Here is a 23197-nt window from a genome sequence, read left to right as displayed (position 1 = left end):
TTACAGCCTCACAACCACTTTATGTGAGTAAAATATTATTTTCCTATTTGCAAATGAAGAAAGAAGTCTGATAACCTGGGAAAGTGGATATGTTCTGTCTGACCCCAAAGCCTGGATTCTTCCTACTGAGTCACTTTGTGATATGTACTTCCTAAACTGAATCATAGTCTTAGAGTTTGCCGCACTAAATTGAAATTCACTTAGAGAATTCGTCTAATCAGAGGAAATCAGTGATAGAACAGTTCATAGAGAAGGATATAGTAAAGCAGAAAATTCCATGTGAAGATTGCAGTTAAATGGGCCAACTGTATTGATCAATCACACTGCCCTAGGATTCATCTAATAAATTCTCTTGTTTTCAGACCAGCAGCTTTCAGACATCATTTCACTCCTTTTCGTGGCATCTCAGGGATCTGTCAGAATTTTAACAAGCACAAGAAAGAATACTAGCTGTCTTTTATCATCTTTGCTATAGCACAGTAGCTGGTTACTACTGACTAGAAGCTTGATATACAACATACTTTTAAAGGAACAAAGTACACAATTCTACACTACTCTGCCTGTTCTTGGAAGTTTTGTTCCATTTTTGCACGTGAACATATTAATAAAAACAAATCAGCAAGAACCCCAGGGTTCAGACTGGGAAGGCTTCAAGTCAATATTGTTTCTCTCCTTGCTCAGTTTTTAAGGAGAAAGAGAGGCATAGAGCTCAGTCTAACTGGCTACTGACTGCATTAAACACTTTTTCCCTAAGAAATATTTTCTGCCAATTCAACAAGCTCCCTGTCCTGAGCATAAAGAGACCCACTGAGTTTGTACACCAAGAGTTTGCACATCAATAGACAAGAGATACTTTCAAATGCAACACTGATCAGGTTGCGTCTTGTTTTGGATCCTTCAGTGGACTTCAGGCACCATACTTAGTATGGTTTCAAGATGTTTTCCCCGACGTGTACCCCTCTTCCTCCCTGCCCTTCTCTACTTCTACCCTCCTCCTCTTCCTTCAGTTCTCATCTAAAGCTGACTCTCCGGGAAAGAGGGCTTTCAGCACTGCTCCTTTAGCATCTTGGGTATAATTTATATTTTCTCATCATAAATGTGGTTAATTAAAATCTGTCTCTCACTAAGCTCACTGAAGAAAAGGCTGGCTTATTTATCGGTACATCTGAAAGGTCCAAGGGTGACTGGTTCATAGCCAGTTCTAGGTGCTGGCAGGATGCTTATTTCTAACCTGTTTAGACCCTCTTTCTTTTCTTCTTCCCTTCTTCTTGAACAATTCAATTCTAAATCCATTAGATGGGCCCAAAAAATGTAGATGGTATACTGGGGCCAGGGACCAAGAGGCAATTTTGGGAATTACACATATGGATAGAAAAACTAGAACAAAATTTATTGTGTTGTATCAGAATTAGAGTATTGGTATGAACTCCTAAATATAAATAGATATGTAGATAAATACAGGTGTGTACACACACACATATCTATTTCTGTCCACTGAGAGGCACTGGGAACAGTAACACATCAAAACCAAGGAGCACATCTACTATTGAGATCTTGGTTTCTGATTACCATTCTCCACTAAAGGAAACAGAGCTTCTTTTCAAAATGTCTGATCCTGCATTGTCTGGATCAAGAGCAACACAAGGTAAGCATGGACCATCTTGGACTAGGAAGTAAGGACGTGCTAAAAAACGAAGGCATGTCAAAAGTCAGTTTGAATTAGACTCCCACTGGGGCCAAATCTGGCACACTTTCAGCATCAAAAGAAATAAAATAGATTGTAACCATTAATTAAAAATAGGACACCATGAATGCATACTTGCCCAACTTGTGATTCTATAATAATTGAATAAAACAAAGTTTAATGAGTAATAGGATATTTACATACCTTCCATGCACTTCACATCAAAATATGCGTCAATCACAAAGGGTTAAGTATAGTCGGGGAAACTGGCAGAAAAGCCTCATCAGGTGAATTCAGATCAGTAACAGGACACACCAAAATCATGCCACCTGAGAGGCCACAAAGCAAACACAACGTCAATTCTGGGACAGCCCTGGGCTTTATAAGCATAACCTGAATCGAATCACGAGAAAACATTAGACAAACGAGAGATATTCTGCAAAATGGCGAGCTTGTAATCTTCAAAAGTTTCAAGATCATGAAAGTCAGGAAACAGTAAGGAATTATTTCAGATTGCAGAAGCCTAAGGCAATGTGACCAGTAAATGCAACGCGTTATTCAGAACAGGAGCCTTTTACTTTAAAGGACGACTGGTGATTAAATGGGGCCTGGGGATTAGATGGTAGTTATCAATGATAATTTACTGATTTTAACGGTTGTACTGGAGCATCTATTTGGTATCTTACTCTCAAATGATTTTGTGGTGGGGGGAAGTAATTTTCACTGTACTTGCAACTCCGCCCCTCTAGATTTTAGATTACTTTCACTTTTTAAAAGTATTTTAAAAACAACAAAGACAAAAAATAAAAAACCTAGACTGTGTATTTTATTTTAAAATTCTTAGCCGATTACCGATTAGAGTCCATTTGGTAGCTGTGATGTATACTGTATCCGCCTTCATGGATTTAACGAAAGAATTCTGGGCACACAATTAATTTTGGCGAAAAATGAGGAAACGGCAGGGAGGCATTCTTGACTTTTCTGCACTTTTCTAACTACGCTGCCTGCCGTATCACAGGCGGCCTTCCTGCCCAGCTAGCGAGGGAAGTGAGCCCCGCAGCGCGGCTGCCTCCCGAGTCCCGACCCCGCCTGGACCCCCGAAGCAGTTGAGCGGCTGCGACGCCCACCCCACCCGACCCCGCCGCCCCGACCCGGGGTCAGCGCCCGCACCCGAGCCCCGCGCCCGGCCCACTCGCTGGGTTGCCTCTGGCCTGTGGGAAGCGGAGCCGCGTGTTGTGGGACTTAACTAGGAGACAGAATTCCTGCCTATAAGTCGTAGTGTGCTTAGTGAAAATGTATATATATTTAAAAAAAAAAAATTTTTTTTAGTGTGAGAAAAACGCAACTACCAGGAGTGGGGTTCGAACCCACGCGGACATACGTCCATTGGATCTTAAGTCCAACGCCTTAACCACTCGGCCATCCTGGTGTCTCACTCGCTCACCCTACAAGCCGTACTACACCGTCTCCCACTTCGCTGCCGCTCCTTTTTTTTTTTTTTTCCCCAGCCGGAGCAGCAGTTGCCCGCCAGCCGGAGCCTGCTTTTTCTGCCGCCGCAACTCACTGTTGCTGTCGGCCGGCCGCGGCCGCCCAGGCAAATGCAGCCGAGCTCGGCGCGTTTCGGGCGGCGGCGGCGGCGGGCCAGGCCGCTCGCTCGGGCGGGCTTCGGGCCCAGGCACTCTGCTTTCGGTTTCGAGGTGCGCGGGCGCGGGAAACAAACACCCCAGGGAACCTCTAGATTCCACCGACCGCGTTTGGGAGCGGCGCTGCGACGCCGCCCAGAGAGTGGCGGTTGGTTTGTTTTATACCAGGTGGGATAAACTTCAAGGAGTGAGTTGCACGGGCAACAGCAGAGTTCGGGGAGCCCACCTCCCCCGCCCTGTCCCTGTGGGCCGCTTTTCTCCTCGATAGGTCACACGGGCAGGGAATATTGTAGCAACGTGGGTCGACACAGAGCCGCCAAGTGCAGGGAGCGCGGCACGATTCGCCCGCCCGGCTGGCTGCGGACAACGGCCTCCGTGCAGTACGGGGACCTCCTCTCTCTTCCTGACCCACCCGTGCACCTAGATGTTTACGTTCTTATCTTAACTGTTCTGCAATGCTTTCCTTCCTTCCTGTGCACCAGAGATTGCAGATGGTCCTTTCACTTCGCTTCCTTTTCCAGGGCTTTCGCTCCATTCTCCACCACCCAGGACCTGGAATCCAGCACAGTGCCGAGGCTTCTGCGTTCTGGAGCGTCAGGGAGCTACCATCTGGCAGCCAGGCCCTTGTCCAGATTGTGCAGGCTGGCTGTCTTTGACCGAGAGACTGCACACACATTCACATCACCAACTGGCTCCTCACCCACTGGGTCACACGGAGAAGCCCATTGCCTTGCCACCTCCTGGACGCCAGTGATCCCCGGGAACATTGCCATGACCCCGGGAGGCCTTGGCCCAGCCCGTTGCCCTGGTTCTCTGAGTACCAGTCAATAATACGGACCACCCCTGAGAGAGCTCCCCGGGAGAGGAATGGATGGAATTGCCGCCTACCCACTTGGCCACGGAACATCGTGGGGGATCAGTGGCCTGCATGTACATTCCAGCCTGAACACTGTCCCACCCGCTGGCCGTCAGGACTGGCCCTCCCAGAGCCTGCAGAGGAGAACAGAGCCAGAACATCCCTCAGGCTGGCCCTGCCCTGCTGAGAGGAGATGGATTGGACTCTTGCCAGGGTCTCCAGGCACCTATGTGGTGCCAACACTCCACCCACGGCTCACCACCTCCATCTTGGAAGCCGAGTGCTGGCTTGTACCTTAGGAAGCCAGCCTCAAAATGGAGGAGATTCCTCAAATGTCAGAAGGTGTTCAAAAGTGCTGGCAACTGCAGGACATGACAGATACTCACCTGAAAGCTAGAACAAAATATGAAAAGCACCATGCAATGACATTTGTTATAACTGACACTACTACAGCGCAAAAGACAGTATTAAAATGGATTTTTTTAAGGTTGAAATGACCTCATGTTCAGGAAATTGCATTTGACATAATTCTCGTGGGGAAATGTTTTACTCTATTTAAACTACTTTTCACTGTGTATGTGTTTATTTAAGACATGACATTCTTTATGCACTCTATAGTGGTTTAAAAAATATGTTCATAACTGCTTTGATACTCCTCCCTTTAAGACTGTGCTCAATAGCTTCAGTCACGTTTGACTCTTTGCCTCCCCATGGATCATAGCCCACCAGCCTCCTCTGTCCATGGGATTCTCCAGGCAAGAGTTCTGGAGTGGGTTGCCATGCTTTCCTCCAGGGGATCTTCACCTGCTCTGGCAGGTGGGTTCTTTACCATTAGGACTGTCTGGGAAGTCCCCCTCCCTTTATTTTTATTTATATATTTTTTTGTTTTATTTATTTATTTTTTTAAATTTTAAAATCTTTAATTCTTAAGATATGGAGGCTAATTACCTTCTCCTTCAGTGTAAGCTGGATCCTGTTTCTTTAGTTTTTAAAGTCTTATTTATTTATTTATTTGGCTGCTTGGGATCCTAGCTGTGGTGTGTGGGATCCAATTCCCTGACCAGGGATCAAACCCTGGGTCCGCAGCATTGGGAGTGTGGATGGAGCTTGTTTCTAATGAGAAGAATAAAACAGAAGAGACAATATGCAGCCTGGGAGACTAGGTCATCAAAGGCACTGCTGTATCAGCTTGGTTTCTCTCTGTTGGATGATTCCCTCTGGAGGAAACCAGCTGCCACCTCCTGAGAAGCTTTTTGGAGGCCCATGTGGTAAAGCGCAGCCTGCAAGGGACTGAGGCCTTAGTCCAGTCAAGCCTTTGAATGACTGTAGCCTTGGCCAGTATCTCGACTACAACCTCTTGAGAGCTCCTGAATCAGAACCACCCAGAGAAACCCTGATTTCCTGACCCTCAGAAACAATGTAAGATAAATATTTCTGTGATTATTTTTATGCAGCTATAGATAACTAATAGACATACTTAGTGAAAGTGAAGTCACTCAGTCGTGTCTGACTCTTTGCGACCCCATGGATTGTAGCCTACCAGGCTTCTTCGTCCATGGAATGTTCCTGGCAAGGGTACTGGAATGGGTTGCCATCTCTAGCTTTGACAGTGTATTCACAGGCATATATTTTGTTTCTATTCATAATCTTTTTAAAAATTTTTTTATTGGAGTATAGTTGCTGTACAATGCTGTGTTAGTTTCTACTGTATGCCGAAGTGAATCAGCTACATGTACACATATAGCCCCTCTTTGTTGTGTTTCCTTCCCATTGAGGTCACCACAGAGCATTGAGTAGAGGTCCCTGTGCTATGCAGTAGATCTTCATTAGTTATCTATTCTATACACAGTATCGATAGTGTGTATATGTTAACACCAACCTCCCATTCATCCCACACCCCGTTTCCCCCCTTGGTATCTGTATGTTTGTTCTCTGCATCTGTCCATACATCTTAAAAGAATAGTCCAGCTGACTCTTTTGCTAAAATTGAACTTTCCCCTCTTCCGTTTCTTTTCAAACTCTTATATGGAGTTGCCCACACTTCCCAAGTCCTCTCATTTACTTTCACTTTTCTCCAAAATCCTCTACTGTGGGGCTTCTACCCTTGCTTTTCTCTCTATCTTTTCAGAATGAAAACATCTTTACTAAAACAGATTCAAATTGAAAAAGTTGTATGAAGCTCAAACAATATAGAAATGAATAAAGTAGAGTCCATAGCCCTTTTCCATAAGCCCTGTCATTCCAGTCATACTGAATAGGGACCCTTGTCCCTTAGAAATGCTGAGCCATTTTCTGTCTCTCTCCTCCTGCTTCTTTCTGCCCAACTCTCCTCCAAGGCTCAGCATAAACCCTACCTCCCCACTACACATTGAATTGTAAAGTGAAATGAGTAAGTGTCAGTTATATTTACCTGCAAATATGAGTGTACAAAACTTAGGAAGTTCCAAATTAGACTTTAGAAGCATCCATATCACTCTGCTTGATCTTGTTTATTATAATAATTAAGGTCTGTGGTAACATTAGTGTGTGTGATTACAATGTGTGATAACATATTATTGTTAGTAACATAATTTCCTGAGGTATAGAGTTTGTCTCAAAACTTAAAATTTAGAATACACATTTCCTGTATATTAAGCAGCATATACCCTTTTTGTCTAAGGATTGTTGTTATGACAGCAGTGATTTTTCTACAGATGAAACACGAGGAAGCCGGATGTCATAATATAAAGACATTATTTAGTCTGTGGAGTCAATAGATCTAGTGCAAATTCTGATTTTTCCCAAGCTGTGTAGACAATATACTTAACATCTTCAAGTCTCAATTTCCTCATCTGTAAAGTGGGACTGATAATACCTGTCTCAAGAAATGTCGTGAGAATTGAGTGAAAAACCACATGGAGAGCATCTAGCAGGCTGCTTGGCTGGAAGGAGACTCCTGGATAGTCACTGTTTGTTGCTTTTCAAAGGTCATTCCCAGTTTGATTTCAAGGAAGGAAGATCCCCCCACCCCCACGAGGTAAATTATTGTTGGCCTCTTGCCAATAATTGGCCTGGGGCAGGGAATCAGGGGGAGAGTGGACCAGTGATCCAGTTCTGGCTAGTAGGAGATAAGGAAAGTTGGCTAGAACTTCTGAGAAAGGTATTCTTTCAGAATTTTTTTTTTTTTAAAGGAGTCTTGGGAAGTGAAAGCTTGTGCTATTGTGCTATGCCTTCCCCTATTCTTCCTGCCTGCAATGACATGGTGTGAGATGAAATTCTTGGAACTGTGTTAACATCCTGTGGCCACAAGATGACGAGCCTGTGGCTGAGGAGCTAACGCCCCATGATGTGAGAAAGGTGTTTGAAAGAAACTTTGCCCTTAAAGACCTTTGAGAGCCACTGCTAGCCAGAAACTACCTACCTCCAATCTGTCTGCGATATGGGATAATTAGCATGTCTTGAAATACATGCCAGTGAGTCTCAGAACACCAGGATCATTGGGGAACTTGTTGGAAACACCGATTCTCAGGCCCCAGCCCAACTTCCTGAATCTGTGTCTCAGAACTGGGGCATGCTCAGGGTTTTTTTTAATTTATTTATTTAATTTTTAAAATTTAATTAAAAATTTTTTTAATTTAAAATGTTTAAAAAATTTTTAAGTTTATTTAATTTTAAAAAATTTATTTTTAATTGGAGGATAATTGCTTTATAATGTTGTGTTGGTTTCTGCTATACATCAACATGAATCAGACATAGGTATAGATATGTTCCCTCCCTCATGAATCCCCTCCCACCTTCCACCCCATCCCACCCCTCTAGGTTGTCACGGAGCCCAGGTTTGAGCTCCCTGTGTCTCACAGCAAATTCCTACTGGCTATCTATTTTACATATGGTAATGTATGAGTTTGCATGCTACTCTCTCAGTTCTCCCCACCTCCCCTATCCCCCACTGTGTCCATAAGTTTGTTGTCTATGTCTCCACTGCTGCCCTGTAGATAGTACCATCTTCATCAGTACCATCTTCCTAGATTCCACATATATGCATTCATATAGTAGCACTATTTTCACCATAGAGTTTCTGCCAAAACGTTCCTAAGGGCTCAGACAGTACATGTAGAGTACATGAAGTATTCCTCCAAGGTCAAGAATCCATCCTTGACTGATTCCCCATTACTGGCATGATGTCTTATCATTTATCTTTTTTCCCCTAAGTGAGGCTGTCTCCTGTGAATGCACTTGCTATCTTTCTGTTATTTAAATAAATATATAAATTACTGTGTAGGGCCCCGAAGCTGCCTTCTCTCTAGCTGTGTCTTGCCTTTGATAGAATCTTCACTTTCACCTTCCCCAAAATCTCTGATTTCCTGACTTCATTCTAACACCCTTTTATTTCAACATCAGTTAAACACTTCAACTTCCAGCTTCCTTTAAACCCCTTCATAATCTCTATAATGAAGAAATATGACCATATCATAGATTTTTAGAATATTATCATGACAGGCTGGCACCTGGGATCTGGGACCCTTTGCTGCAGTGCTTGTGCCTGGACAGACATCTCCTCGAGTAACAGGATACAAACTGTAAAGGACTAAAAATAACAGACAGTTGGTTTGATAAGATCAAAAACCCAACTGCCACTTCTGAGGTGTCAGGAGCTAAAGCAGGTTACTTCCCATGATCCCTGCACACAGCACCACAAGGGGGTGGGGAGACCACCTAAGCCACCCCTCTCCCAACGCCTAAATCTGGCCCTACCCTCACCCCATTTAAGGGACAACCTCACGCTGCCAAGGGAGCAAGCAATGAAATCTATTATTTGCTTTCACTCCCTTGAGCTGCAGCCCAAGTCCCAATAAAACTGCATGAATTTCTTGTCTGGCCTGTTACCAATTTCTATTGATCAAAGAGACCAAGAACCAGACTGAATAACATTATCACTAAACAGCATTAACACCAGGACATATTTTTTCATCTGAAGGTGAGAAAGAGAAGCATTCTGTTTGCTTACAGTGGGGATTACCAAATACTTCCCAGGCACTTTTAGCTACCTCGGTGTGCTTTTCTTCTGGGTTCCAAAGAACAGTGTTGGTGACTGAGCAAGTGTGAGGCCAACCTGCTCTGACTCTGCTGAAATTGTGATGAGGTTCTTTCAGAAAGCTAAGGGCTAGAGGTATCACCAAGGGATGCAAGGTTGCTGGGACATGAGACAAGGGACAGACAGGGGAAGGAGGTTTGTGTTGCCTGGTGCCCTCTGCCTCCCAGCAATTCGAGACTCAACTACAGAGAAGCCCACTGGGAATTTTGCAAAGGACTTTTAGCCTGCTTTCAACAGGGCTGTTTACTCCCTTCTCTCCTTCCTTCCCCCTCGTCTTTTGTTTTCCAGTTTTATCAAAGACAAATTTTGTTTTTTGGAGCAGTGTCTTCAGATCACTTTACTGTGAGGAACACTTTACACTATTTATTTATTTATTTGACTGTGCTGGGTCTTAGTTGTGGCACACAGGATCTTTGGTTGGAGCTAGTTCTTTGACCAGGGGTCGAACCTGAATCCCCTGTATTGGGAGCTCAGAGTCTTAACCACCAGACCACCAGGGATGTGTCCCATTTATATTTTGGTTCTTTATTATTTAAGTGTTATGCTTCTATCTTATTTTCCTTATTTTTACCTTTATTTGCATTTCCTTTAAAAGTATTATTACTTTTATATCTGATTGAAGTTATATTTAGTCTTAGTTTAGATTTTTTTCTTAATCTATATTTATGCTTTTATTTTATTTTATTTAGCTTTTAATTTTTATTTTATAGTTAAATCTAGTTATTTTATCTTGCTATAGTTCACTTTTCATGATATTCCTATTTTAACCTGTATTTGGATTTTAACATTTTCAGTTCGGTTCAGTTCAGTTGCTCAGTCGTGTCCCACTCTTTGCTACCCCATGAATCGCAGCACGCCAGGCCTTCCTGTCCATCACCAACTCCCAGAGTTCACCCAAACCCATGTCCATTGAGTCGGTGATGCCATCCAGCCATCTCATCCTCTGTTGTCCCCTTCTCCTCCTGCCCCCAATCCCTCCCAGCATCAGAGTCTTTTCCAGTGAGTCAACTCTTCGCATGAGGTGGCCAAAGTATTGGAGTTTCAGCTTTAGCATCAGTCCTTCCAATGAACACCCAGGACTGATCTCCTTCAGAATGGACTGGTTGGATCTCCTTGCAGTCCAAGGGACTCTCAAGAGTCTTCTCCAACACCACAGTTCCAAAGCATCAATTCTTCGGCACTCAGCTTTCTTCACAGTCCAACTCTCACATCCATACATGACTACTGGAAAAACCGTAGCCTTGACTAGACAGACCTTTGTTGGCAAAGTAATGTCTCTGCTTATTAATATGCTATCTAGGTTGGTCATAACTTTGCTTCCAAGGATTAAGCGTCTTTGAATTTCATGGCTGCAGTCACCATCTGCAGTGATTTTGGAGCCCCCCAAAATAAAGTCTGACACTGTTTCCCCATCTATTTCTCATGAAGTGATGGAACCAGATGCCATGACCTTGGTTTTCTGAATGTTGAACTTAACATTTTAGTTTTTCTTAATTTTCTCTCTTCTTTGCATGATTATACTTGATTTTTTAAGGGGTTTTTATTTTACTTTCTGTTTTTAGCAAGTAGGAAACACAGCCTCAGGAAGTGGCAGTGAGAAAGGCCATATCCTCTGTCCCCATGGTGTTACAACAAGGAGAGGGAAAATCTAACAAAGAGTAGAGTCTTCCTGCAGCTACTCACAATGGGGACTCAGACTATATTGGCTAGATATTAAAGGGCACAGTGAACTAAGAAAATGTCATACAAAGGGACACCCAAATTATATATCAGATATATGTTGGGTGACCATACAATTTATCATACACACTCAGACACTTGTGAAAGTGAAAGGAGAAGCTATTAAAAGTTATGCTGGGATGACAGATCTGCAAGAAGCTGGTGCTAGGCAACTTATGTATTTGAAAGAAATAGGTATGCAAGTTTAGACCAGAATTAAGTAATATCAGCTCTGCACTTAATAGACAGTTATTGAATGAACAACCACATTGATGGTTATATAAACTTAAAGTGTTAGTCAATCAGTCTTGTGTAACTCTTTGTGACCCCAGAGACTGTAACCCACCAGACTCCTTTGTCCATGGAATTCTCCAGACAAGAATACTGGAGTGGGTTGCTATCCCCTTCTCCAGGGGATTCCTCAACCCAGGGGTGGAACCCGGGGTCTCCTGCATTACAGGCAGATTCTTTACTTTCTAAGCAGCCAGGGAAGCCTCTATATAAACTTAAATGTAAATCAAAATGCAATTCCTGAAATGTGAAACTTTCTTGTTGCGTCACTTAGAAAAATCCAGACAGAAAATTGTAGCTGCTTTTATAGTTCAACTATCTCGTGTGCATTTTGGATTAAATTAGCCACGTGTGTGTGTGGTTAGTCGCTCAGTCATGTCCAACTCTTTGCAGCCCTATGAAATGCAGCCCACCAGGCTCCTCTGGCCATGGGGATTCTCCAGGCAAGAATACTGGAGTGGTTTGCCATGCCCTCTTCCAGGAGATCTTCCCAACCCAGGGATCAAACATTGGGATCAAATGTCTCCCACATTGTAGGCAGATTCTTTACAGACTGAGGCACCAGGGAAGCCCACATTAACCACATAATAACCCACAAATATTCATATTTTTTCAAAAAGTATAAACAGCAATTCTTTAATTTCTTTTTTGGTTGTGGACAGAGGGGACAGAATTGAATGAAAGCAATTCTGATGTTTTGCCTCTAGATATCTGGGAGGGTGATGATTCCATTAACTGAAGGAGGTCCATCAGAGGAGGAAGAAAGAGTTGAGTTTGAGAAATCTTGGGACATTCAGGAAGGGAATTCAAGTAGACAGTAGGATATAAAAGTCTGCAGTTCAGGCGACAAGTCCAGGCTTAAGATACAGATTATTGAGTGAACGGCTCAGGCAAACGTCTGAGTGTCCCATGGTGCAGGCAGAACCACAGGCTGGCAGGAGGGAGATGCCATGGTGTCATGTCTAGTGATCCTAGGATATCCTTGGGCAGGACCCAGTGCAGTCATTATGAGCTCACCCTTGCTACTCAAAAGCAGTATTTTCCAAATGTGAGCATAAGAGCGGTCTTGCAACTAGAAGGAAAAGAGTCTAATTTGGGGGCCACCTGCTCAGGGAGGTGGCCCACTCATGCTGATTGCGCAAGGACACCTTGAGTGCACTTAAAACTGTATGCTTCCTCCTTGTCAGGCAAACTCGAGACAGATGCTGGGGTCATCAGTGAGCAGTCTTCTCCCCACAAAGGTTTGAGAATTATCACCATAAGGCAGTGAAGCCATGGGATGAATGAGGTCATCTACAAAGAAGGTACAGAGAGGAGAGAGTCAAGGGTACACTCCCTTGGCCATTTCCCATGACAGTGTGTAGGCACACTCATTTGACCCACTACTCTGAAAAATAAAAGTGGTACCTCTGTGTTTTTATGCTGCCAAGCACTGAGGAGCAGTCACTTCCCTCCCCCTTTATTCTTAGTTGCCTTACTCATTTGATAATTTAGTTGTGTAGCGTAGCTATGGAGAAGGCAAACACTGTCAACTAAGCCCACAAGAGCATGTGGACACTGGCAGATCACAGCCTCTTTTTCCAGTCAAATAAATCAGAGGAAATGGTAATATATATCTGAATGCGTGAATATTTCCTTTTGTTTTGTTTTATTTTAGCAATATTTTTAAAGAAGGTAATTCAGTTGTTCAGTTGCTACATGATGTACCTTTAATCCCAGGAGTTACTGTTTAAGGTGTAAACTGTAGTATCTATTTTGTTTTTAAATGTTGCAAAAATTTTGAAAAGGGAAATATATATATGTATATATTATACATTTTATTACATATATACATACATATAAATTTTCTTCTGAATAAAGCAGACCAGGTGAAGAAACAATAGACTAAATGGAATTAATAGCATCAGCCTCTCCCAGTTTTATTTATTGTTAAAGAAAAATGTAATAGTAAGACAAAGAGAGTAGTGACAATCATATTTTATCAAACTTTGATGCACAGTTTTTTCATTTTTGTTTTATAAAAAATGTGAAAGGAAGAGAAATTAATATGCAAGTGAGTATAAAGACTCTGAGTTATCAGAAATTTATACAAGCCTTTAGGTGTTAAGCAAAATTTCCAAAATTTTCAACCCACTTACTACACTGAATTTAGGTTAGGTCCAAACAAAATTATATTCTAGAATGTTATAGTACGTAATTTAACCAAATTATACTCACAGGGCATACACAGAGGAGAAACAAAGAAGACAACCTACCAACTTCTAGTTGAAACCATTGTCACTGTTGACACATCAGCCAAGTAAGTCGTTTGGTCACAATTTCTATTTCTTAGCACACAGATGAAAATCAATCAGGTTAATTCACTGAAAAGTCTACGTTTGTATTTTCATCTTCCCCTTTCAACTTCTTTCCACTTCATATCCCCTGATCCTCCTCCCTATAGGGTGTCCAGGGTTATCTTGCTTTCTGACTTTAAGAACAGGTCATCCTTCCTTCTTCCTATTTTGAATATCAAATTCATTCACACCATTCACACCATTCCTTCCAAACATATTGATTTTAAGCCTCTTGTCTCTTATCAAGAAGGAAAGGATTTCTCGTCACCGTTTTTATATTCCCCGGTGTGCTCTGCCAGTCATATTTAATATAACACTGAAATTCTTATCAGTGAGAAGGGACGCAACTTTTGCTAATAAAGCTGTGGTTTCTTTTTGGAAATGAACACTTGGTGCAAAGTTATTCAGGTATTGATAAGACCCAAGGCAGTGTGCCAAACCCAAGAAGCTCCCCTACTGAGGAGTCCCAGCATTGAGAGAACAGGCACTTTGTTTCAGTTCGGTGAGGGTGTTACTTTCTCCTACCCTGGTGCCTGTTTTAACATCTTGCCACCCAGTAACATTTCTTGTTTGACAGGTTTCCTCCGTAAACCGGCTGACCAAGTGCGATGAAAATCGCGAAAGAGAGGCTCTGTAACCTCATCTGTTCCCTTTTAAGGGTGCTTTTAGACAGGGTAAACCACAGGGCAGGGCGAAAGAATGAACTAGTTAAACATGCCTCACTGCAAGAGAAATTCCTGTTTTCTCACGTGCAGGCTTTTTATCTAGGGGTGACATTCCTCCTGTATCCTCTCTACCCGCTGGAGAGTCTTTCCTTGATTTGGTCCCAACCTGTCTTTTGAAAGTGTTGGAGCACCAGCTGCTGGCAGCTGGGAGAACATTAACAGAAGTTCTGCCAGGATGGTTTCCAAAGGCGGAGAGTGAGGCCTCATAGCCCAGAAAAGCTCACAACTCAAAGGATGGGCAGTTTGGGGTCCTCCGGTCTCTCCTTGATCTTCAACTCCTGCAGGAGAAGGAATGGCCTTGCCAGTTATTTCTCTGCTCAATTCGCCTGCAGTTGAACATTTTTGTACTGGACAAGTATTATGGATCCCTAAGGAATCTGTACTGGGATGTGGATGTAGCCTGACACACTTAGGAAAATGGACTGACGCATCTCAGGGCCGCCTCATAAAAAGACCTCAGTGACTGCGGACAGTCTAGGACTGATGCCCAAAGCCACTGCCCTGAAACACAGCCTTTTATGACCAGATTTTTACACTAGTGTCTTGTGTAAATGACCCCCACTAGATGCCATATGAGAGAGGAATGTGGATAGCTGAAACCTGAGCCAACATATTTTGTCCACTATTTAAAAATAATTTTTATGTATTTTATTTACTTTTGGCTGTGCTGGGTCTTTGTTGCTGTGAAGGCTTTTATCTAGTTGCAGCGAGCAGGAGCTACTCTCTAATTGTGGTGCGTGGGCTTCTCATTGAATGGCTCCTCTTTGGGGGGAGCTTGGGCCCCAGCGTGCAGGCTTCAGCAGTTGCAGCACCTGGGCTCAGTAGTTGTGGCGAGTGAACTTAGTGGCTCCGCAGCATGTGGAATCTTCCTGGACAGGGAGTGAATCTATGTCCCTGCATTGGCAGGTGGATTTTTAATCCCTGGACTACCAGGGAAGCCCTTGTGCACAATTTTGAAAATAATCTTTGTTTGGCTGAAAGAATAAAAAAGAAAAAAAAATCCCTTCTTAGAACTGAAATTTAAAACAGTTTTATAGCTTTCTTTGCAGCCCACCTTATTAAAGGTACAGAGTCTTCCTGGTCCCAATTTGACCCCAATTCTGCTGACTTCAGTCCCTGAGACAGACTTTCATTCTCTCTCCATGAAGTCTTTTGGACTGACCATTCTCTTGGATGATCTGCTTCTCCCCAAGTAGCTTTTTCTCCAGTCTTGTCTGTCTTCCTCTCAGCAAGACCTACCCCTGCTCCCAGGACACTGCCCCTACTCTGGGCCCAGCACCCAGCACAGGACTGCTTCTTAGTTTCCACTTAAAAAAAATGAGAAGGTAATATTACTTCACAGAATTGTCATGAAAATAATGAAATCAAAGCATTTTATAGGGGAAGTTTCCTGGTGGCCTAGTGGTTAGGATTCTGGGCTTTCACTGCTTGGGCCTGTGTTTGATCCCTGATTGGGGAATTGATAACCCCCCCCCAGGTGCACAGCCAAAAAAAGTGTTATGCCAACAGATATTGTAATAGGCTTTCCTGATGGCTCAGATGGTAAAGAATCCACCTGCAATGTGGGAGACCTGGGTTCTATCCCTGGGCTGGGAACATCCCCTGGAGGAGGGTATAGAAACCCACTCGAGTATTCTTGCCTGGAGAATCCCATGAACAGAGGAGCCTGGTGGGTTACAGCCCATGGGGTCCCAAAGAGTCGGACATGACTGAGCGACTACACATAGCACATTGTTATGTGTATAAAGACATCTTGTTCATTCTTCATAACATATGTTGCTAAAAAAGATGCTCAATTTTTATATGATGGTGCAGTTATATTCTAGATCCTATTTATGTTCCATTTCTAATAGTCCTATTTTATTAATTCCAATAATTTTTAATTCTGCTATCAAAAGTAAGTCAACTGTTATTCTGATTATAAGTGCATGTTTCAAACTATCACCTTGATTACAAACGAGAGACTTGCATGCTGCAGTTTGAGATACCTTACATATTTTTTTAAATTGGAGTAGAGTTGCTTACGGCAACACTGCTGTGTTAGTTTCTGCTGTACAACAAAGTGTATCAGACATACATATACATATATCCCCCTTTTTTGGATTTCCTTTCCATTTAGGGCACCACAGATCACTGAGTGGAGTTTCCTCTGCTATGCATTAGGTTCTCATTTTATCGATTAATATTTACCTTTCATATTTTGAAGGGTATTAATAGAAAGTATTAATAGAAAGTAGAATGGCAGAATTTATACAGAGAAACCAAGACTACTGGTACCCTATTTTATTATCTTTAAGCTATGCACAATATTCAGTAGTTGCCTGTCAAGATAGCAAGTTTATACTGTAGAGCCTGAAAAATCTTTGCATGTGACATTTAACTACAAAGCATTGGAACTGTTTTTAAGTATATATAAAGCATTGACACAAGAAGAACCCTATTCTCTTTCCAAGTTGTTATCTTGAAAGACTATAAACTAACTCTTGTGATGTCACAGTTCAAATATTTTAATATTATTGATCAGCTTTTTAAAAATTCTAACTTTTTTTTATCCTGGATACTGATGCATCCAAGGTGAGCATCTTTCCTATTATTTACATTTCTGGAGTTGTCACCACCTAAAGTCTGTGGCTTTTGGCTAGTTAGGAGTCATTTCATGTGTTAAAATAGCTTTAAGCTGGCAGGGGTGGGGCATGGTGGGGGGAAGAAGAAGGTGGGATGATATGAGAGAATAGCACGGAAACCTATACATTACCATATGTAAAACTGATAGCCAGTGGAAGTCCAGTATATGTTGCAGGGAACCCAAAGCCAGTGCTATGACAACCTAGCGGGGTGGAATCGGAAGGGCAATGGAAGGTAAGTTCAAGAGGGAGAGGCCATATGTATACCTATGACTGATTCATGTTGATGTATGACAAAAACCATCATAATATTGTAATTAGCCTCTAATTTTAAAAAATAAAATATAGAAGTTAAAAAAAAATAGCTTTAAGGGACTTCCCTGATGGTCCAGTGGCCAAGACTTTGCACTCCAAATGCAGGGGGCCCGGGTTCAATCCCTGGTCAGGGAATTAGATCCTGTGTGCTGCCACTAAAGAGCCTGTGTGCTGCAACTAAGGCCTGGTGCAGCCAAATGTTTTAAATGAAAAGGGTTTTTAAAAAATAGCTTTAAAAGATTTTGCCTTCAGCCCCTGAAGGATCTATTGTTCTTTGTGATTGGTTCTTTCATTTTGTACCTAAGTGACCTAGTGCATGAAGTTTCCAGGTTTGCCTCAAAGTCTGCTTCTTACCCACGGGCAACTTTCAGAGGTTATCAAGTGAGCATCACAGGATGAGGTAAACCCCACTCTCACCACCCGTTTGTGGCATTGGAGCCCCCTTTCTTAAGGAAAAAGCCAGCATTTCACCCACCCCAAGGCAGGGCAGTCGGAGCCAGGAAGGACTTTCAGAAAATAGGGTGGGATATGGGAAGAGTCTTTGGTCTATGGTGACCCGGCCTCCACAGCTGAACTTCTGGGACTTTCTGACTCATAGCTTGGAAGGATCAGGGGAAAGCACTTGTCACATGGAGCAGAACAGCTGCTTCCTGCTTAACTTTTTTTGAGTGGAACATCTTATTTCATCTTCCTAACATACTTGAATATAAGAAGGCATGAAATGCCACTGTGAAAACAGCTCTTTCATTGTAAAAAAAAAAATTTAAACCTTAATTTTCAAAAAGGATAAGGTCTTGGTTTCTTCTATTTTATTAAAGATTATTAACAGAAGAATGGAAGTTTAAGTGTTATTTGCTTAGTTGTGTCCAACTCTTCATGACCCCATGGTTTGTAGTCCACCAGGCTCCTCTGTACATGGAATTCTCCAGGCAAGAATATTGGAGTGGGTAGCCATTCCTTTATCTAGGGGATCTTCCCAACCCAGGGATTGAATTCAGGTCTCCTGTATTGAAGGCAGATTCTTTACCGTCTGAGCCACCAGAGAAGCCCTTATAAGCATGTATTTTTCCTCAGAAGTAAATTAGTTCAGTTCAGTCGCTCGGTCGTGTCCGACTCTTTGTGACCCCATGAATCGCAGCATGCCAGGCCTCCCTGTCCATCACCAACTCCCGGAGTTCACTCAGACTCTCATCCATCGAGTCAGTGATGCCATCCAGCCATCTCATCCTCTGTTGTCCCCTTCTCCTCCTGCCCCCAATCCCTCCCAGCATCAGAGTCTTTTCCAATGAGTCAACTCTTTGCATGAGGTAGCCAAAGTACTGGAGTTTCAGCTTTAACATCATTCCTTTCAAAGAAATCCCAGGACTGATCTCCTTCAGAATGGACTGGTTGGATCTCCTTGCAGTCCAAGGGACTCTCAAGAGTCTTCTCCAACACCACAGTTCAAAAGCATCAATTCTTCGGCGCTCAGCCTTCTTCACAGTCTAACTCTCACATCCATACATGACCACGGGAAAAACCATAGCCTTGACTAGGCGGACCTTATTCGGCAAAGTAATGTCTCTGCTTTTGAATATGCTATCTAGGTTGGTCATAACTTTTCTTCCAAGGAGCAAGCATCTTTTAATTTCATGGCTGCAATCACCATCTGCAGTGATTTTGGAGCCCCCCAAAATAAAGTCTGACACTGTTTCCACTGTTTCCCCATCTATTTCCCATGAAGTGATGATAGCTATTAATTAATAGCAGCTCTATCAGTCTACAAGAAAGTTATGCAATAACAATAATGAATATAGTACTTAGCATGTGCCAGGCACTATCCTAAGTACCCTTACATATTTAGTCATTTACTTCTTCCAACAACTTTAGGAGGTGGGTTCTATCATATCCTTTTTTACAGATGAGCAAACAGGCACAAGTCATATGGCTGGTATGTGGCAAAGTCATGATTTAAACCCAGAGAGTGTGGTCCTGAATCTGTGTTCTTTTCTGCTGTGCCACAGTTGGATAGTTACTGAATAGCAAGAAGAGAAATTCTTGCCTTTTCAATAAGCAACAGTTCACAAATCTCTGAGTATATTAAAGTGAAATTTTTACCTAACTTTACAATGTAAAAAATTTAAAAATACACAGAACCAGCAAACTCCTTGACTTTCATGAATGGTTCCAAACAAAGAAAATGCATTATGGGGTAAACTCAGGAAGTATTCTCTCTTATGGAAACTAGTAATAGCCCATGTCCTGTATTCCCAGTATCTCTTCACTACCATGGAAGACTTAGTAATGGAGCTGTGTGAACTTTTTCTTTTTTAGAGAAAGGGAATTAGGTCAAAGGTGAAACATATCATCCCTGGAATTAGCTGAGAAAGAATTGGGAGAAGTCTAAGAAGAATCCAGTGGGACTTGGTTTCCACAATTCTTATATTAACCATGAAATTAAAATTAGGAGCAGGGCTAGATTTCATGGTCATAAGCAGATTAGTTAGTGAGTTCCAAAGAGTTCAGATATTCTTTCTACTTCTTTTAAAATTTCACTGTCTGAAGCACCTGAGAATAATGACCATTGAATAAACCCTCTCATCTATTAAACAATAAGTAGAAAGAGTTCAGAGTTGATTCATAAAAAAGACAGGAAACATGGTGAGTGTAGGTAAGGATATTACAAAGTTTGCAAATGAAACCAAATCTCCAAAACAGGATGATTTTGCTAAACTATTACTAATAACTCAGGAGAGAAAGCAACACATCCCTGTGTGAATTTTTTCATTCCCCCCTCCCCCATTCAGAGGTCCATTCACCAGTTGCAGCCTCAAACAAGGTGGTAGAAGAAGTTTTAGAACAATAAGTGAAAAGTTAGACAAAGATTTAAATGGTCAGGACACAAATACATAAAAAGCACGCTTAAAATGTAATGTTTATTTAACTTGAAAAACAAGACTATTCGCTCAGTCGTATCTGACTCTTTGCGACCCCATGGACTGTAGCCCACCAGGCTCCTCCATCCATGGGATTCTCCAGGCAAGAATACTGGAGTGGGTTGCCATTTCCTTCTCCAGGGGACCTTCCCAACCCAGGGATAGAACGCAGGTCTCGCACATTGCAGGCAGACCAGGGAATCCCTGTTTTAAATTACTACATTTCAATCCATGAAAGGAATGGGTCACAGTAAAAGAAAAGTAATTATTTCTCAGACCTTTTTTTTTTTTTTCTAACTCTGTATGCATTTTCAGCATTTGATATCTGTTCTTTACCACCATAATCAAACAACTCAAAACAAACTTGGGTGGTTTTGATCCAAACTGAACTATGGAGATGCAGACAGGAGCAAGATAAACTCAAAACAAGCAAACCAACATCAATACAGTAAAAATGTTTTTCTTGATATTTATATATCATATTTACAAAGGTAAAGCTAAACCAACTGGTCATTATGTACATACATTAGTAAATATTGGTACTTTACATTTACATATAAGTGTATTCATAATTATCAAGTAAAAAGATAAATTTTAAATTATTTTTATTTATGAAAAAATATATAATGTGATATACATACTTCAATTTGAGTGCTTGTTCAATATTGAGTGCTCAAAATACTTTGGGGAAAAAAAAATCCCATAATGTATTCTGATGGAACATAATGAAAGTAAAGAGGTAAGGAAATAATAAATGTTAAATGTGATTTTAGTAAGTAGAGGACGTGAGCAGAAGATATACATTCAGATGGGGATCGCATAGCATAAACCAGAGGAAGCCTCAGAAATGGAAGATGTGCAGTTTTTCCCAAGGTCAGTTTCACTCAAAAAGGTACAGAACCGAGGTACTTTCAGGATAAGGTAAACGAACTGGAATTTTGATGACAAGTTCATACTTTGAGCCGATCCAGAATTGACTTCCGGCTAGAGGTTCTTGTACAAACATGCCTTGGACATATACTGTAGAGTTAAGTCACAACGTCAGTTCCTTATTTGGCTTCCTTTAAGAGGCAAGGGTGCTATGTGCCCTTTAAATGACCTCAGAAAACTTCAGCTGGCATCTGTCGTGACTGAAGAATCAGCGGGTGGGATCCACCCTTGTTCCAAGTACCAGATGGGCTGGAATTCTTGCACCTCGTGTTTGGTTTTTTTGTTTTCTTTCTCTAAGGGCTCAGGTCCATAGTGATTAGCGCAATTCACCCCAGGACAGATGGCCTCAAAATCTACCCCCAGAGCGTTTCCCCGTCCTTCCAGCTCGGGGATGGAGGTGTGGCGGCCCAGGGTCACTTGCTAGTTGAGGCAGGGGCAGCAGAAACAGCAGATCGTCCGGCAGGGGTTCTTCTTCTTGTACTGCACAGCCTTGCGCACCTGCACCTTGGCCTGCCCGGTGTATTCGACGGCCTTCTGCACGTTGAACTCGATGACGTCCAGGGTGTCCGCCTGCTGCTCCACGAGCAGGGCCATCTGCAGAAAGAGGTCGTGCAGGTCGCGGATGCGGCCCTCCAGCTGCAGCAGCTCCCGGTGGCGACTCTCTATCTCGTTGAGAGCCGCCCGCGCGCCCTTCACGTCGGCCAGCAGGTTCTCGGAGAACACGTCCCACTTGCCCTGTTCGAACATGTCCTCGATCTGGTCGCCCGACACGTCCTTACCCATGATCTCCAGCTGGCGCTGGATGCGGATCTTGCAGTTCTCGCGTTGCTTCATCTCGGCGCAGTTGTACTCGTGCATGGCGGCCTGGAAGGTGCGGGCGAGCGCGCTGTACTGCGCACGCGCGATGCGCGCCACGGCCGAGTGCGCGCCGTGCTGGACTTCCGCCTGCTCGCTCAGCGCCTTCATGGCGCCCAGCTTGCGGTTAATGCTCTCGCCCCGGGCCTTGATGTCCTTGCCGATCGAGTTGGTGTCCCGCTTGATGCTGCTGAGGCGCCGCATGGACGTGAGGAAGCGGGTGTTCTGCTTTCCCAGCCGCCTCACGTCGGCAATCAGGTGTTGGTTTTCCTCCTGCAGGTCTTGGATGTCTCGGTACAAGGATTCCAGGATGTGGTCGGTCTCGAACACGATGTCCTCGTGAGGCGAGTCAAAATCATCGTCGTCGTCCGGGAACTGCTGGTCAAACTGCTTGGTTAACTCCACGAGTTCTCCTAGTCGGTCCTTCATTTTGCCTGCAAATGGAAACATGGAGGTTAAATTCCTCTAGCGAGAGTCAAAATATTTGCATTGAGAGAATTAAAGATTAAAATAGAGAAATGTTCTGCTCACTGCTCATCACTCTCAATTCTTTATTCCTGGGTGTAGGTAACAAATGCACTACAGGAGCTATACGGTTCACGACATTTGGCTTATGAGTGAAGGGCTGATGGGACTGGAAGTCACAGCACCTTTGTGTTTTATAGCTTGTAGCTATCTGCAGTTCTTATGGAACATTCTTCTTTACAGCATGGGACTTTACTTTCACCACCAGACACATCCACAGCTGAGGGTCTTTCCCGCTTTGGCCCAGCCACTTCATTCTTCCTTGTTTTAGCCCCTAAGTCATTGCCTGCCAGGCTTCTCTGTCCATGGGATTTCCCAGGCAAGAGTACTAGAGTAGGTTGCCATTTCCTCCTCCAGGGCATCCTCCCCACCCAGGGAGATATGAACCGGCATCTCCTGCATTGTCAGGTAGAATCTTTACCACTGAGCCACTAGGGAAGCCCTATATATATGTATGTGTGCCAGCGTGCTTGCTAATTCACTTGAATCGTGTGGGACTCTGCGACCCTATGGACTGTGGCCCACCAGCCCCCTCTGTCCATAGGATTCTCCAGGCAAGCATACTGGAGGGGGTTGCCATGCCTTTTTCCAGGCGATCTTCCTGACCCATGGATTGAGCCCACATCTCATGTCTCCTGCATTGACAGGTGGGTTCTTTACCACCAGTGCCGCCTGAGATGCCCTTAGCAAAGATAAAGATTGTTA

The 23197-nt window shown here is 43.1% G+C and overlaps 1 protein-coding gene, 1 long non-coding RNA gene and 2 other non-coding genes across 7 annotated transcripts in view; 2 read left to right on the top strand and 2 right to left on the bottom strand.

Annotated features, from left to right (window-relative positions):
• Positions 1 to 3030: 3030 nt before the first annotated feature.
• TRNAL-UAA (transfer RNA leucine (anticodon UAA)) lies at positions 3031 to 3113 on the bottom strand. Its single transcript has one exon. It is a non-coding gene; the product is annotated as a tRNA-Leu (tRNA).
• A 59-nt stretch (positions 3114 to 3172) lies between these two features.
• Positions 3173 to 4746, top strand: LOC138444922 (uncharacterized). Of its 2 annotated transcripts, none has more exons than XR_011258659.1 (2): positions 3173 to 3495; positions 3849 to 4677. It is a non-coding gene; the product is annotated as an uncharacterized lncRNA (long non-coding RNA). The 2 variants fall into 2 exon arrangements; XR_011258660.1 differs by having other exon boundaries at positions 3195 to 3381; positions 3849 to 4746.
• A 12583-nt stretch (positions 4747 to 17329) lies between these two features.
• Positions 17330 to 17402, top strand: TRNAW-CCA (transfer RNA tryptophan (anticodon CCA)). The gene has a single exon. It is a non-coding gene; the product is annotated as a tRNA-Trp (tRNA).
• Positions 17403 to 20784: 3382 nt separating this feature from the next.
• STX11 (syntaxin 11) overlaps positions 20785 to 23197 on the bottom strand; it is a 56550-nt gene continuing 54137 nt past the window's right edge. For all 3 annotated transcript variants that reach the window (XM_069598616.1, XM_069598617.1, XM_069598618.1), the window contains one exon: positions 20785 to 22401. In XM_069598616.1, coding sequence (XP_069454717.1) covers positions 21533 to 22396 — 864 coding nt within the window. In that variant the 5' untranslated portion in view covers positions 22397 to 22401 and the 3' untranslated portion in view covers positions 20785 to 21532. The remainder of the gene's footprint in view (positions 22402 to 23197) is intronic.

Source organism: Ovis canadensis, chromosome 8 (assembly GCF_042477335.2).
Source record: "Ovis canadensis isolate MfBH-ARS-UI-01 breed Bighorn chromosome 8, ARS-UI_OviCan_v2, whole genome shotgun sequence".
NCBI lineage: Eukaryota > Metazoa > Chordata > Mammalia > Artiodactyla > Bovidae > Ovis > Ovis canadensis.
The sequence above is the reverse complement of the archived record's forward strand: the minus strand, read 5'-3'. Positions and strand labels throughout refer to the sequence as shown.